At 43.0% G+C, this 17,965-nt stretch overlaps 1 protein-coding gene across 4 annotated transcripts in view; it reads left to right on the top strand.

Annotated features, from left to right (window-relative positions):
* LOC126183233 (transmembrane protein 39A) overlaps positions 1-17,965 on the top strand; it is a 161,101-nt gene that overhangs the window by 65,769 nt on the left and 77,367 nt on the right. For all 4 annotated transcript variants that reach the window (XM_049925019.1, XM_049925021.1, XM_049925020.1 and 1 more), the window contains exon 6: positions 4,974-5,113. In XM_049925019.1, coding sequence (XP_049780976.1) covers positions 4,974-5,113 — 140 coding nt within the window. The remainder of the gene's footprint in view (positions 1-4,973; positions 5,114-17,965) is intronic.

The raw sequence follows: 17,965 nt of genomic DNA, 5'->3' as shown, positions 1-17,965 counted from the left end.
CAATGCTGAACTTCAGCAAAACATGTCTGGGTTATAGAAGGAAAGATAAAATTGTGCTTTGCTGAGTGTGGACACCATCCAAAACAAATCTCTTTCCAGTTGTAATTTATGAACATGTTTACAGTTCAGTACACTTAGAATATAAGCAGGGATGCTTTATTTTATGTGAGGAATGTAACTTAATTGTAACTAGCTTAAAAAAAAATTGCAAATTGTGCATGGAGCATTGAATGTATAGCCTATATACACCGATGACCCAAACATTATGATCACTGCGCACCACTACTGAATGCCACTTGGTGGCATTGCGGACGTGTGAATGAGGTAGGGAAAGTGTAGAAGCAAAGTTGAGTCAAATGGGGTAGCATTGTAGCAACAATACGTGCTGCAATTGGTAAAATCTGCTAACATAAGCGTCTTTGACAAAAAGCAGATTGTTACGCCCTGGTGCCTGGGAATGAGCATTTCAGAAACGGTCCTTTCCTACTGTCGTGAACGTCTGTGAAAAGTGGTTTGAGGACAGTGAAACCATGAGTTCGCGACAAGGTGTTGGACGTCCACACCTCGTCCAAGAATGTGAAGGTCAGAGGCATGTCTGCTCTGTAAAGCAAGATGATAGGTGACAAACAGATCTGACAACAGTGTACATAGCTGATGTAAGTTATGGAACACACCAGTCATTACAAATTTTTGAATGTTGGTCTCCATGACAGATGAGCCCTGTGTGTTCCCATGCTGACCCAATGATGTCATCAGCTGTGATTGCAGTGGACGTTGGATCATCAACATTGGACTGTGGACTAGTAGAAACATGGTGCCTGGTCAGATGATTTGTGTTTCATGTTACATTAGGTCAGTGGCAGTGTCAAGATACGCCATGCTGTCAACCAGTTGGATGGCTACTCAAAATGTGCACCAACCAAGGACGCTGGCTGTTGAGTACAGATTCTGCTATGGGGGACATTCACGTGGACTTCCATGGGACCTGTGGTAGTAATCAAACTACGTACACGAACATTATTGCAGAGCATCTGCATCCCTTCATGCTTGTCTTCCCCAATTGCGACAGTATCTTTCAGCAGCACAATTTTCTGTTTCAAAAGGACACAATCATGCTGCAGTGGTTTGGAGAATGTGATAGTGAACTCACATTGATGTCTTGGATGTGACGTTTGCTTGATCTGAACCTGATTGAACACACAGGGGAAATTATCAGGCATCAACACTGTGCTCACAAACCACTGGTCTGTAATTTACAAGAATTGATTGACCTGCATGTGGACATCTGGTGCCTCATACCTCCAGAAACCAACCAAGAACTTCTTGAATTAATGTGAAGTTGAATCCTTGTTGTATTGCAGTCTGAAGTTGGACCAACACATTATTGAGCAGGTGGTCATCATGTTTCGTCTCATCAGTGAATGACTAAGTGAGGTGACATGGTTATGAGGTCCAATTATTGCATATCTAATGAATGTAAACAGATGCTGATCTATAACTGATGCCCTGAAAGTGTTGTAAATGTGTTCTTCAGTTCTGGGGGTTTATGTATGTGTATATATGTATATGTATCTAAAAAGAAAGATGATGAGACTTACCAAACAAAAACGCTGGCAGGTCGATAGACACACAAACACACACACACACGCAAAATTCAAGCTTTTGCAACAAACGGTTGCTTCGTCAGGAATGAGGGAAGGAGAGGGAAAGACGAAAGGATGTGGGTTTTAAGGGAGAGGGTAAGGAGTCATTCCAATCCCGGGAGCGGAAAGACTTACCTTAGGGGGAAAAAAGGACAGGTATACACTTGCGCGCACACACACACACACACACACACACACACACACACACACATATCCATCCTCATATACACAGACACAAGCAGACATTTGTAAAGGCAAAGAGTTTGGGCAGAGATGTCAGTTGAGGCGGAAGTACAGAGGCAAAGATGATGTTGAAAGACAGGTGAGGTATGAGCGGCAGCACTCTAGGTGGAGTGGGGAGGATTTCATGAAGGATGGATCTCATTTCAGGGCAGGATTTGAGGAAGTCGTATCCCTGCTGGAGAGCCACATTCAGAATCTGATTCAGTCCCGGAAAGTATCCTGTCACAAGTGGGGCACTTTTGGGGTTCTTCTGTGGAAGGTTCCGGGTTTGAGGAGATGAGGAAGTGGCTCTGGTTATTTGCTTCTGTACCAGGTCGGGAGGGTAGTTACGGGATGCGAAAGCTGTTTTCAGGTTGTTGGTGTAATGGTTCAAGGATTCCGGACTGGAGGAGATTCGTTTGCCATGAAGACCTAGGCTGTAGGGAAGGGACCGTTTGATGTGGAATGGGTGGCAGCTGTCGTAATGGAGGTACTGTTGCTTGTTGGTGGGTTTGATGTGGACGGACGTGTGAAGCTGGCCATTGGACAGGTGGAGGTCAACGTCAAGGAAAGTGGCATGGGATTTAGAGTAGGACCAGGTGAATCTGATGGAACCAAAGGAGTTGAGGTTGGAGAGGAAATTCTGGAGTTCTTCTTCACTGTGAGTCCAGATCATGAAAATGTCATCAATAAATCTGTACCAAACTTTGGGTTGGCAGGCCTGGGTAACCAAGAAGGCTTCCTCTAAGCGACCCATGAATAGGTTGGCGTACGAGGGGGCCATCCTGGTACCCATGGCTGTTCCCTTTAATTGTTGGTATGTCTGGCCTTCGAAAGTGAAGAAGTTGTGGGTCAGGATGAAGCTGGCTAAGGTAATGAGGAAAGAGGTTTAAGGTAGGGTGGCAGGTGATCGGCGTGAAAGGAAGTGCTCCATCGCAGCGAGGCCCTGGACATGCGGAATATTTGTGTATAAGGAAGTGGCATCAATGGTTACAAGGATGGTTTCCGGGGGTAACAGACTGGGTAGGGATTCCAGGCGTTCGAGAAAGTGGTTGGTGTCTTTGATGAAGGATGGGAGACTGCATGTGATGGGTTGAAGGTGTTGATCTACGTAGGCAGAGATGCGTTCTGTGGGGGCTTGGTAACCAGCTACAATGGGACGGCCGGGATGATTAGGTTTGTGAATTTTAGGAAGGAGGTAGAAGGTAGGGGTGCGGGGTGTTGGTGGGGTCAGGAGGTTGATGGAGTCAGGTGAAAGGTTTTGTAGGGGGCCTAAGGTTCTGAGGATTCCTTGAAGCTCCGCCTGGACATCAGGAATGGGATTACCTTGGCAAACTTTGTAAGTAGTGTTGTCTGAAAGCTGACGCAGTCCTTCAGCCACATACTCCCAACGATCAAGTACCACAGTCGTGGAACCCTTGTCCGCTGGAAGAATGACAATGGATTGGTCAGCCTTCAGATCACGGATAGCCTGGGCTTCAGCAGTGGTGATGTTGGGAGTAGGATTAAGGTTTTTTAAGAAGGATTGAGAGGCAAGGTTGGTAGTCAGAAATTCCTGGAAGGTTAGGAGAGGGTGATTTTGAGGAAGAGGAGGTGGGTCCCGCTGTGACGGAGGACGGAACTGTTCCAGGCAGGGTTCAATTTGGATAGTGTCTTGGGGAGTTGGATCATTAGGAGTAGGATTAGGATCATTTTTCTTCGTGGCAAAGTGATATTTCCAGCAGAGAGTACGGGTGTAGGACAGTAAATCTTTGACGAGGGCTGTTTGGTTAAATCTGGGAGTGGGGCTGAAGGTGAGGCCTTTGGATAGGACAGAGGTTTAGGATTGGGAGAGGGGTTTGGAGGAAAGGTTAACTACTGAATTGGGGTGTTGTGGTTCCAGATTGTGTTGATTGGAATTTTGAGGTTTTGGAGGGAGTGGAGCTGGAAGTGGGAGATTGAGTAGATGGGAGAGACTGGATTTGTGTGCAATGAGAGGAGGTTGAGGTTTGCTGGAAAGGTTGTGAAGGGTGAGCGAGTTGCCTTTCCGGAGGTGGGAAACCAGGAGAATGGATAGTTTTTTAAGGTGGAGGGTGGCATGCTGTTCTAATTTGCGGTTGGCCTGTAGGAGGATGCTCTGAACAGCCGGTGTGGATGTGGGAGAGGAAAGATTGAGGACTTTTATTAAGGATAGGAGTTGACGGGTGCGTTGATTGGCTGAGTGGATGTGTAGGTGAAGGAATAGGTGGGTGAGGGCAATGGATTGTTCAGTGTGGAACTGGTATAGGGACTGATGGATAGAAGGGTTGCAGCCAGAGATGGGAACTTTAAGTGTGAGGCCTTTGGGGGTGATGCCAAATGTCAGACAAGCCTGAGAAAATAAAATATGGGAGTGTAATTTGGCTAGCGCGAAGGCATGTTTGCGGAGGGAATGTAATAAAACTTAATGGGGTCGTTGTGGAGGTGTTGTGAGGGTGACATGGTACTAGAAGGTGGAAAGTGTAACATGGGGCTGAAATGAAAATGAAAATAAATAGAAAAATATATGGGGAGAGATAAAGGTGAAGTAGAAAGCAAATGGAGATCTGGTGTGAAAAAAGGCGAAAAAGGGTTGGTTAGAGCTGGGCTATGTTGATCCTGTGGTGAACTTGTGTAGGTAGATAACGATCTGCATAAAGGTTAGGTGGTTGTGTTGCCGCCAAAACACGTTAAAGGCTGGAGAAATTCGGTAAAATTTCGAAAAAACTACGTGATGATGTATTAAAAGGAGTGGTATGGTGGTGGCAGATTATGCAAATGAGGCTAACAATTGTCTGATGAAGAAATAATGACGTTAAAACCTGTGGGAAGCGGCTAAAAATGATCGGTGATGTGAGAAAAACGGAAATGGAAATAAAGCAAAAGTTATTAAAACTAGCCGAAAAGGTTGTTTAATAGCTGAAAGGAACTGTTTGTGAACTAGAAATGGTGGATTTTATAGCAGCGGTAGTGTTGAACTCTTCATCTTTCTTTTTAGATATATTTTTTCCACGTGGAATGTTTCCCTCTATTATATATATATATGTATGTATATATATATTGAGTTTTTTAGCAGTGTTCTGCTGATATGTCACTTTTTATTTGTTACAGAACTTCTATCTTATTGATCCATACCTGGTAGGATTTATTGTTACCATTTTGGGTCGACGCCTTGTATATTGTGCCTTAACTCATTTTGTGATAACTTGGTGCCCAGCACAGCTGTGGCCCTTAGTGCAACAGCTTCTCAGGTGAGTTCATCTCTGTACACATATTCATCGAAAAGCATTATGAGGTGAGGTGGCCTAGTTGGGGAAGAAACTAATGTGTAATTGGGAGGACTTTGAATTTCAGTGCAGGAAACTTCGATTATTTGCTTCTTTTCTTCTAAATAATTCTAGCCATGTGTTGATGTGATTTCTTTGTACTGATTCATTACCTAATGTTTATCCAGTCTGCACAAGTATGTGATCTCTGATGACTACTGTCTGTGAGATGTTTAGTTTCAATAAAATTTAAGAGAATTTTACATAAGGTGCATGTGTTTGAGCAGCAGTCAATCCTAAGTAGTATGTGATGTTAATGCTGTAACTTCATTCAAGCAACTGAAAATGTTAATAACCTTACATAATGCACTAATTAACAAAAACAGGCGACAGTCCAGAGCCCATGTTGATTGACTTAATACTGGGAGTAAAGTGCATGTCTTGTTATGGTCATTATCAGGGGCAGCTCGTGGTTTCCATACTGGGGAAGTCCGCAACATTTACTGTTAAGCAAATTTTAAGTGCGGGGAGGGGGGACAAAATCACACTCCAGCCAAACTTTTACGTACTGTATCTTGTTTCCATTTCATAATCAACTACTAAATAACATCAAAAGGTAACTCCAAGATAAAATCCATAGGTAGCTTATTTATCCCCAAATGTCACATTTCCCAACAGTTTACCGCAACAGGTTGTCTAAAAGACGTATTTAGGAGAGATCTTTAATGCGGTATATGTTGACTTCACTATGCGTTTAATGTTTTTACTGTTTTCATTTTTAAACTTCAGATGTTTAATGTTTTGAGTGCTCAAACCATGGCATTTGTGAGTTTGCGTGACAAAACATTAATGTTTCTGTGACATCATAGGTCTTGTACTGTGATAAGTTGACAGGAGCAACCCGAACAACCATTATGTTAATTTTTACATACCGTATTCATCGTATTTATACTCGTGTATTACAAAAATATGAATTTTAAGTGGATATAGTGCATTAAAGATGTATCCAAAAGATGTTGCTTTTAGCATGGTTTCTTGTGTTAAAGTGTCAGAAAATGTGACACTTTAGCGCAACAAACTGTACTATAAACAACGAATTTTGGAAAATGTGATGTCAGTAGCTAAAAATGTCACTACCCTAAACTAAATTGATAGTCACAACAAAATAATTGCTTCTTATCACCTGTTGATGCACTTTTGCTTACATAATTCGTTTATTTATAGATGAAATGAGTTTGGAGTCCCTTCAGCAGTGCAAAACGATCTATGACCATTTCATTGAAACTTGGCTGATTTGGTAGTTCATTTTTGAGAGATCACATCACAAGCGGACAAAGTCTGTCCTCATTCACAGTATTATGCCTGTGTGTTTTCAATCACTTTGATGTAGGGAAGAAGCCTTCTGCCCAGCCTATTGTCCAAGGGAAGGTTACTGTTATCTACAGAAGTTTCACTTTCAGGGAAGTAAGTTCAACAAGGTCAAAGCATCTGACACATTCATAAAATCATTTCGACTGTATAACACGTGCAGTTCCTAACCTAAGTGTGAAGACTGTAATTTAAACAAATTAACAGCTACTTTCAGTGCTTTTTCAGGGAAAACAGTTTTATGTTTAAAAAAAGAGTTGTGCAGTTGACAAGCGATTGTTAAAACTGAAGTTTGAACACTGATCTGTGTAATGATCCAGTTGCAGACATCTTGTGCACATACCATTTTTGAATCAGTGAAATGTCCCTGTTTTGCAGTTGGTTCTTCCTGTTCCCAGCGACTGGGACAGAAGCTGCAAAGTGAGATACATATTAAACATCTTTCACTGCATCAATATTCCTTTGTTGTAGTTGATTGAACAGAATGTTACAATGAGACATGGCTTCATATATCCAGAATAGAAAATCTTCATCTTGCAGGAAACTGTTCTGTCTCATAGCCTTGTTTATTGTTCTATAATCATCAGTGTTATCATCAGTAGTTTTTTCCATGCACTCAACAATTTCCTTTTGGCATTTGTGTATTGTGGTTACTCCCCATGCTTTGAAATTCCATCTGATTGACTGAGGAAAGTTAGGAATATGTTTCTTGACTATAACTTAGAAGTTCCTTCTAAGTCACTGGAGAAGACCTGCACTTGTTTATTACTTGTCACACAAGGCTCAACAATAAAATTTAACTGATGTCTATAACACTGGATGAAGTGAGCATTTTCATACACCTCCTTAATTGTGATCTGAACTCCATTTTTTGCAGTCACCCATAACAGGAGCACCATTGTAACACTGAGCCATCTATTTCTCAGATGTTTCATTTATGTTCATTTGCTCTAGCTCACTGAGAACAGCTGCAGTTACATCGTATGCTTTGTGATTCTTTGGTTGTACAAGGGAAATAAATCTTTTTATTTATTTTCCATGGCTTGCCAAATTTGCACAGTCAGTGGTTTCGTCAACTTCGACAACAAGGAAATCTGTCTTTGACAGTGCCACCTTGATGAAATTGATTCCAGCTGTTCATTTTAAATTGTTTTGGATAGACCTAAGGAAACCCGTCTTTTTTTTTTTGGGGGGGGGGGGGGGGGGGTTGCTGCTTCAAGATGCCGTCCTGTTCTGACATCAGAATAACTAGACCTTTAAATATTCCTGTGTGCTTGGAATTTTTAGTTACATTATTGTCCTTTGAAGCAACCTCGAATTTGCCACAAAATTTAATGCAGGCTGTCAGTTTACTCATGATACACCAGTTTCTTGGCACATTTTCATTGTATGTCTTTATATTAAACACCGTCTAGTTGGCACATCATGTCCCCTTTTCCTAGCATTTAAAATTCAGTAAAACCATTTAAATGTTTTTCACTGAAATTGTTTTTTTTCACCTTTGTGTGAAATTTTTTTAAGTCTGTGGTACCATTCTCAGTCCAGGCACTATAACTACTCCGTATCACAAGACAGGTGAAACAGAACAGTGTGTTTTTCACTTCACTACAATGCAATCACTGAGCTGCATTGTACATTGCTCTGTTAAAATTGCGTGTATGCTTAGATTGTGTCTGGGCGCACCATGCTCCTTTGATTTCATCCTAACTGCATGTTCCAAATTTTTACCTGATAAAATGCATACTGAATTCATGTTGTGCTGTTTCTGACCTTGTGGTATGCTACAGTTAATTGTAAGAAAGTAAACTCACTAAATTTGGGCACAATACACTCCAGAAAAGAATGTGCTGATGGCTCGCATTAACTGCAAACACAGTCAGAAGCAAGGAAATTAATTGTTTGTGAAAACTGTCACTAGATGGTGAGACCAGTACACTTTGACAAGACATCTGCAAACTTCTTTTAACAGTGGATAAAATAGCCAGTGGCAGAAACAAAAAAACTATCAAACACTTTCAAAACAGTAATGCTAAATGTTGATTAAAGATGGATTAAAGTATAATACAGATATGCAGAGACAGGGACTCAGTAGCAAAGTTTCAGCAACTCTGTTTACACCTTTTTGATGTAAGCAGTGGAACGTGAAAATTGTGTGGAGGTTGGTAAGACATCCTTAGGCTGGAAGTCCGGAGCCTTCAGGACAACTGTAAGAGCTGTTCTCAATAGAAGTCATGCCCCCCAAACCTGTGGTACATAGAGCTAAGCAGCGTTTCGAGGCATGGCCTTAAGACTAGCTACTACAAAAACATTACTTACTATGACGTAAAAACAGTCCCAAAAATGTTGAACAGCATCATTTAAATCCATATGGGAAATATGTGAAATGCATATTGATAATTTGTGTAATACATTGCTGAGAAATTTATTGAAACATATGTTTTGGGATAGCGCCACATCAGAACCTTTAATTATGAGCCACATCTGGTCACTAAGTTTAAAGGAACTTACTGTGTGTGTGAGTAAATTGAACTGTTATTGATATGATAATTAAAACTCTCTGGTGGGATGTAAATAATAATTTGGCCATCTGTGGATGGCACATCTGCAGTGACAAGTAATCCCTTGTCCAGTATCATGAAGATCTTAATAAGGCCTACACAAAAAGGCATAACTCCCGAAACCTAGTTTGCAAACAGGTTTTCCTTGCTGTATCCACACAAGCCCATAATCCTCTGAGCACACCCAGGAACCAGCTGCAAAGCATCACTCCTCTCATCACCCAGCAGCATCCCAGATTGAACAGAATTTTGAATACCCAGAAGTGAGGAACACACAGCCCACAAACTTCACCCCTCCCAAAGTCATATTCTGCCATAAACCCAGTCAACACAATACCCTAGTACGCCCTTATGACGCATCTATTCTCAATCCCTTGCCGCACGAGTCATACTCATGGGCGACCCACGTATAAGACCTGTCCAATACACACACCCAGCATGACCTACTCCAATGCTGTACAAATTTATCATATCCTGTTTGAAGTGGGGCCATGTGTAAAAGCAGTCATATTGTCATGTCGTAACCGCACTCATCAAAATCTGAAAGCAGGGTTGTTGTTGAAGCACAGCACCTAGCACTGAAGGTATGTTTATTATGAACATCAACGTACTGCCAAAACACCTGCACATAGTGCTGCTTTTTATACAAACATTGAATATTCAAGATATACGAACTTTATAAGCATAAGATATTTCGAGAAACTTCCAGAAATGATAAATACTAAATAACGAATAATTGATGGTGGACAAATTTGAACTAGAGATCTGCAGCGTACCATCCAGTGATGTTAACCACTGTTCCGCCCGGCATGCAGAACAGGTTGCTGGATTACTCCCTCTTCTAGAGAAACAGCAACCTATTGTTTCAGAAGTTCTCATTTTGGATTTGATGTCCACTTTCCAAATTTTACAGAAGTGCGGGCGGTTTGGGGAAGGATGCCTTACTGTGGTGCATTAACTCTTCACTCTGTGCTGATATATTCTGCACCTACCAATCAAGTTGATCTACCTCTGCATCCGAAATCCAACACGGTAGCCAGTCCATTGTTGTGGGTTTGTCATGTACCCTATTGGTGGTAGCCCCCCTGACAACACAGGGATTGCACTGCTGATGCCTGAACTGCAACCTCCCCATGTCAGCCAAGGAGTAGGTGCCTATCAACTTCGGGGTACAGGGACTCTGGACAACGGCTGCTGTGCCAGGTGGCCTTTGCCTTGGCAGGGTGGCACCCACCAGGAGAGACTCTGTTTGGACTGAGTGGCATCGTGGTGGATGATCCACAATGAAGCAGATCAAATTTAATGGTGGCCGTGCCAACACAGCCACGTTAACAGCTAGAAACAGTGACTTTAATGCATAAGTTTACAGTCCTATGACATTTCCGGCTCCAACCATGCATTAAGACAAGGGAAATGGACCATTTGCCGATTTCTTTTTTTGTTCCCAAATTGATGGCAGAACTTTCACTACAACAAAGCCAATGTTTTTAGTTGAGAATATTAAAGATCAATTTGGGGAGCTTGCAGCAATAGAAAAGGTGAGAAATGGATCTTTGCTTGATCAAAACGTCACACACCAATGAATCATGGGCACTTCAGGCCTGTGTAAAGATACAAGATATACCAGCCACTATTTCTCCTCATAACAAGCTCAATAGAATTCAAGGTGTTATCTTCCGTCAGGACCTAATGCTACCAACTGATGAAGAGCTGCGTAATAATCTGGCATGGTGTGGAGTCCATTTTGTTTGTCTCGTCCAGAAGGGATGGACACTGGAGCTTTTATCCTGGTTTTTGACAGCAACATTTTGCATGAGAAGGTTAAGGTCATGGTTTATAGGTGTGATGTCAGGGCTTATTTTCCGCCTCTGATGAGATCCTTTACGTGCCAGACGTTCAGACACATGTCCTCCCACTGTTCTAATAAGGCTATCTGTCTGGCATGTGGCTGGGCATCCCATGAGGGCAGCCCTTGTGACCAACCTCCTCAATGTGTCAACTGTCACAAACTGCACCCTCCTTGTTCATCGCAGTCTCAGTGGTTAAGAAGGTTAAGAAAATTCAAGATTATAAAGCACTTGATCACCTATCATATCAAGCTGCAAAGAAAAAGTTTAAAAGACTTCACCAACTGATAGGCCTCAAATTTTGTGACTATTGTCTCACAGTCCATACCTCACACGATGACAAAGTCATGAACGACACCTCCTGGCCCTGGTCATATTCCAGGGCCTGCCTCACAGTTGAAGGAGGGAATGTCAGTTCCCATGCCCCCTACACCTGTAGCACTGGTGGTTTCCACACCATCGGTGCTGCCAGAGATGCCTAGTCATCTCTGGCGTCAATCAGGGACGAGGACACCTGTCAAGGTGCCCCCCTCACAAGGCAAGGACCAGCAGTAACAGGCTGTGGGCTGAAGAAAAGTAAAATCCTCTTTGCTTCCAGAAGATGGACTGGAGAAAGCTTCACAGAAATTGAAGTTTTACAAGGATGAGAAGGATGAGCAGAAAGATAAACTACTTCCTGAGACTTCGGATGTTCCGTTACACATCCCTGATGAGGTTGAGCCTATGCACCTTGACAGTGTATCAAACAATCAGGTGGACTGTGACCTGATAGCGAAATAGTCAAACCCATATTTTCCATTTGGCACTTTGTCAAGGCCTGACTCCAATGCTCCTTCAGTGGAACTGTAACAGCTACTATCTCCACGTGACTGAACTCCGTTGTTTACTGGCCACTTATTCCTTAGTTGGCATAGCACTTCAGAAAACACAATTTACGGTAATATATCTTGCTGCTCTGAAATACTACAAACCCTACTATACAAATGCATTAATGTTGAGAGGGCATCCAGTGGGCGTTGTACCCTCATATGCTCTGATATAGCCACAGCCATTAGGGAATGCCTCAGTGCACTCCGATGTCATAAGTGCCGTACCTCTGTGGAAAATCTAATAGCATTCAAGAGACTCCAGGCAAAGGGCAGAAAGGAAAGCAGGAGTGTTGGAAGAAATATGTGTCATCCATGCAATCCCACACCCCATGATCCCAAGTGTGGACTAAACTCCACTGCATTTGCAGCCATGCACCACCCACAGTGGTTCCTGGCAACCATATCAATGGTAACATCTGCACTGATCCTATGGTACTTGCCAAATGTTTTGTGGCACACTTCACTGAAGTGTCCACTTGCAGTAATTACCATCTTCATTTCCTGGCCCAGAAAAACCTCACCGAGTACCACCTGCTATCCTTCCATGCACAGAGCTCTCTCTCATAGAATGCCCCTTTTAGCAAATGGGAACTTTGCAACACTTCGGCAGTGTGTGGAGATATGGCCCCTATACCTGACAAAATACATAACCAAATGCTGAAACATTTTTGTGCTGACGGCGCGAAAGATATCCTTAGGCTCTTTGATCGTATTTGGCTGGAAGGAGAATTTTCCTCTCCGTGATGGGAAGGTATTATTATTCCTGCCCTGAAACTTGGAAAGGACTCACATATTTTAACTAACTGCCACCCAATCTCTCTGATGAATGGTTTGTGTAAGCTATTTGAATGAATAGTTAATCACCATCTTTGTTGGTGCCTTGAAGCTGGAGGGCATATATCATAATTGCAAAGTGGCTTTCAGGCTTTCCGGTCCACCACAGATCATCTGGTTCATCTGGAATCTGCAGTGCTGCTTTTGCGAATCAACATCATCTGATTGCTGTGTCCTTTGACTTACAGAAGGCATACGATGCCACCAGGCGACGTCAGATCCTATCTACACTGCATGAGAGGGATTTCTGTGGCATTTTACCCATTCCTACCCAGAATTTCCTAGCTCTTCAACTTTCTTGGGTCTGGGCAGGTTTGACTCTTGGCAACCAATATGTACAGGAAACTAGAGTTCCTCAGGGATTGGTTCTGATTGTAATGCTGTTCGCTATCGCTATCAGGGCTATTGTAAATGCAGTGGACTCCATAGTCTCTCCGTCTCTGTATGTGGACGATCTTTGCCAGTGCTATACCTCTGCATCACTGTACACTGCTGAGTGCCAACTTCATGGGACTGTCTGGAGAGTACATGACTGGGCCCTGAGTTACGGCTCTCAATTTTCTCCTGCAAAATCATGAGTTGTGCATTTTTTGTGACTCCGGACTGTGTACCCACACCCAGAAATTTATGTTTTTGACCAGTTACTTGAAGTTGTGGAAACTTTTCCATTCTTAGGTATTTTATTTGACAACAAGGTAACTCGGCTTCCACATGTCTGCCAGCTCAAGGCAGCTTGCATAAAGAAGCTAAATGCTCTCTGTTTTGTTAGTAACTCCTTGTGGGTTGTAAACCACATAGTTCTGAGATTTTACGAAGCACTGATTTGATCCTGCCAATGGGTCGGCAGCACTGTCTGTACTGAGTCTGCTGGATCCTATTCAGACCCTGTTCACCACACTGCCACACTGACATGCAGTTGATGATGGGGGGCCTTCTGTACGAGACCTGTTGACAGCCTCCTGGTGGAAGCCGGTGCCCTACCACTGTAGGTTAAACGACAGCAGTTTCTGGATAATTATGCAGTCACAATCTGTCAGATGCCTACTCACGCATGTCACTCAACTCTGTTCAATAACCAACAGTTCAGACTCTTGGTGCATTGCCCAAAACTGGGTAGACGAGCAGGAATCCACTTTGGTACTGTACTGAAGGATCTCCAACAGCCTCCTTTAGTTTGTGTTCCTAGGGCTTCCTCTTGACACCCCCTGCGGTCTGTACCCTGCCCTGTGATACAGATGGACCTCTTTTGTGGCCTCAAGAAAAACACTGATCCTACCCTCTTGCAACACCTGTTTTGTTCGATCCTCCACAATTATTCTAATTCGGTATGCATCTACATGGATGGCTCGAAAGTCAGTGACAGGGTTGGTTTCATATTTGCATATGCATGAGGCTTTCTCTGCCTAGTGCCTGCAGTGTATACACTGCAGAGTTGGTTGCCGCATCTCAGGTTGTGTGGTTTGTCAAATCCCTGGCCACAAAGAATTTTCTAACGTGTAGCGATTCCCTGAGTTGCTTAAAAGGCACATCCCTGTGTTATCCCAAAAGTCTTTTGGTCTCTAATATCCAGAACCTACTGGTTGACCGCTACAGCTCTGGAAAGTCAGTGATGTTCCTCTGGACACCAAGCTACATAGGCATTCCAGGAAATGAACTTGCAAAACCATCTAGCCAAAGACACAACTGCAGTGGACCATCTTGATGTTGGAATACGAGGCACAGACGTAAGATCACAACTGTGACGCAATGTTTTGAGACTCTGGGAATTGGAATGGCAGGCTACAACAACTTAAGAGCGATTAAGGGGTCCTCTAAGGTGTGGCATACATCTTTCCAGGCCTCTCAGAAAGATGACATTGGGAGAATCCTCATTACTGCAGCTGTGGTAGTTTACTGATGATAGCACGTCTTCATTGAGCGTGCATGCCTGGCCAATCTGTGGCATGCTCTCAGCTTGCCCACCTCACTACCTTGGGTGCTTGCAGATGACGAGACAGCTACTACCAAAGTGTTGAATTTCCTGAGAGAGAGCGGGCTTTCACTAAACTATAATACTCCCCCACTTTCAGTGTTAGGGGTAGTTGTCAGTATGAGAGCCTCCCCCTGCAGTGGGTACCCCCCCCCCCCCCCATGTTACCACAGGTTACTCATCCCCCGCCCCCACCTTGTTGTGCCTTTGGACCCTCTTGTGTGCAAAGTGCTGCCTGGGTTGTCTCTATTTTCTTTTACCTGTCCTGTTACAACTACTGTCATGCCCTTTTTCGAACTCTTTGACTTGCTTATATAGTTGCAGCAGCTAAGTCCCCACTTTTTCACCCTTTTACCTTTTTCTCTCATGAAATGGAGGGACTAGTGACCCAGTAGTTTAGTCCCTTTAAAAGCATAATAATAATCATCATCGTCATCAGGAATAATATCGGAAAGTGATGTGAAATGGAACGAGCATGTTAGGATTGTGGGAAAGGTGAATGGTCGACTTCGGTTTATTGGGAGGATTTTAGGAAAGTATGGTTCATCTGTGAAGGAGACTGCATGTGGGATGCTAGTGCGACCCATTGTTGAGTACTGTTTGAGTGGTTGGCATCTGCACCAGGTTGGATTAAAGGAAGACATCGAGCAGTTCAGTGGTGTGCTGCTAGATTTGTTACCAGTAGTGCTCAAACAACACGCAAGTATTACGGAGATGTCTCGAGAATTCAAATGGTTTTCACTGGAGGGAAAGGGACATTAATTTCGAGGAGCACTGCTGAGAAAATTTGGAGAACCGGCATTTTGGCTGACTGCAGAATGATTCCATTGCCGCCAGTGTATATTTTACGTAAGGACCATGAAGATAAGATTAGACAGATTAAGGCTGATATGGAGGCATATAGATAGTTGTTTTTCTCTCGTTCTGTGTGCAAGTGAAACAGGAAAGGAAGTGACTAGTAGTGGCACAGGGTACCTTCCGCCAAGCACCATACAGTGTCTTGCGGAATATGTATGTAGATGGAGATGGAAACGAGTTACCAGGGAAGGTTGATTGCAAACATTGATGGCTGACTACTGTTTTGTGCCAATGGGAGTTGGCACTGGTGAAGGGAGACAATCAAGCAAGAGAAGTTTCGCTTAATGTCAGAAAGAACGTGATGCAGTGAAATCAGCAGAGGGAAATTAAGTTCTCTTACATGTGTTTTTGTAATAATAATTAACATTTTTAAATGAACATATGCTATTGTCTACTCAAATGCAGTATGTAGTGATTCTGTAAAAGATTACAAAATAAATCATTTATTTTTAATACAATTAAAAAAATTCCTGTTACAAAAAACTGTAATTTCAGCTAAAACTTTAGACTTGATTTGTCCAAAAATTGATGTGATAAAGAAACATCAAAATCAGATTTGAAATTGGAATGAAAAATGTTTAAATATCACCGTACAGCCATAAAACATCATTCCAAAAGTTTTAAGATGCAGCATAGTGTGATCAGATGATCCAAAACCTGAATGTTACTCAAAGACTCCATCTACTTGTAGTTTAAAACCTTATACCCAAAAATAAAAACAAATTTCTTAGAAAAAACGTAGACAGGACTAGTGTGGAGGGCACTGGTAGCCAGTCAAATGCCACAGTGATGGACTGGGTCTAACAGTTCCAGTGCTGAAGGTGCCACAGTATTTGGCTAGGTGTTCTCTCTTCACAATTGAGAGATAGTCTCATTGTCCCAATCCTACCACACAAATATCCCACATCCATTGACAGCTACCGATTATGTAGCCTCAGCAACGTCATCTGCAAACTGTTTGGAAGAATGGTTGTCCATAGATTATGTTGGGTTCTTGAATCTCTGTTTCCCTTATCAGTGTGGTTTCCAGGAGGGGTGACCGATAACTGACCATCTGGCCAGGTTGGAAATGGTAGTCCACAAGGCTTCAACACCAACACCTCATCAGTCTTTTTTTGACCTATGTAAGGCACGTGATATTCCTTGACAACATTACATTTTACTTACCCTCTATGACTAGAGATTTTGAGCCCCTCTACCAGTTTTTGTTTGTCAGTTTTTATGCCAGAGGGTACTCCAGGTTAGAGCTGGTCCTCCACTCAGCTCTCAATGGGTCCATGAGAATGGCATCCCACATGACTTTGTGCTTGTCACACTCTTCCTCATCACCATCAATGGGCTCGTGACCTCAGTCGGGCAGCGGGTTACCCCCACACTGTATCCCAGTGATTTTTGCATTTGGTACAGCTCCCACTCTGTAGTCTTGGCTGAATGCCAGCACCAAGGTGCCGTCTGAAGGCCCCCCACTCGAGATCCTTTCCCAAGGTTTCCAGTATGCTCATGCAAAAATACAGGTCATGCATTTCTCTCATCGTACCATGGTTCACCTTGACCCAAAACTCTATTTGGGGACCCAGCACTTGGACGTTGTTGCAGTCTTGTTTTTTGGCCCTCCACTTTGATAAAAAGCTGGCGTAGCTGCCCCATATTTGTCAGTTACAGACTAGCTACACGCAGAAGCTTAACACTCGCTGTTTCACTGCCCACACCTCTTGGGTTGTGGATTGTGCTACTCTTGTTATTTACTGGGCACTGTTCTTGTCCGGAGTGGACTATGGTTGCCAGGGCTATGGCTCAGCGATGCCTTCAATATTGAAATTGTTAGACATAGTTCATCATTGTGGAGTTAGACTGGTCACTGGTACTCCATGGACGTGCCCCATAGACTGTCCTCTTGTGCAAGTGGGAATCTTCCTTCTTCAGCTCTAGTGGTACCAACTGTTGTTCTGTTACGCAATAACCAGCCAATTTACCAAATTATTTATGCGCACGAGGGGGGACTGATCCCCTGACACGCACCCTCAGTTGGGATCACTAATTGGAAAGCATCTTGTAGCCCTCTGCTGGGACCTCTGCCTAATGTCCCTAGAATGTAATTCCTGTGTTTTCTCACACAACCCTCTTTAACTGGTACTCAAGCTAAGAATTTGAAGTGATCTATTCGATGATTCTAAAGTTTGTCATCCCCATGATCTTTTGGCTTCTGTTCCATTTACTTCTGTAAGAATATCAAGGTGCTACTGTCATGGCTCTAACCATGGATAGGATGGAATATGCTTTTACGTATCCTACTCATCAGGAACAACATTTGTCACTGGTGACGTGTAGTGTTTTTATGGTGGAGCTGATAGCCATTAACAGAGCTATACATTTTATTAAAAAAGCCTCACTTGACTGCATTTTTATTTGCGGTGATTCAATGAGCAGTTTCCAGTCTGTTGATCATTACTGCTCTTGTCACTATGTGATATCTTCTATTCACGACCTTCCCTTTTACCTTAGTCACACTGCCGTAAGTTGTCTTTCTCTGGGTT

This window comes from Schistocerca cancellata, chromosome 4, assembly GCF_023864275.1.
Source record: "Schistocerca cancellata isolate TAMUIC-IGC-003103 chromosome 4, iqSchCanc2.1, whole genome shotgun sequence".
NCBI lineage: Eukaryota > Metazoa > Arthropoda > Insecta > Orthoptera > Acrididae > Schistocerca > Schistocerca cancellata.
This window is presented reverse-complemented; position numbering and strand designations above follow the sequence as displayed.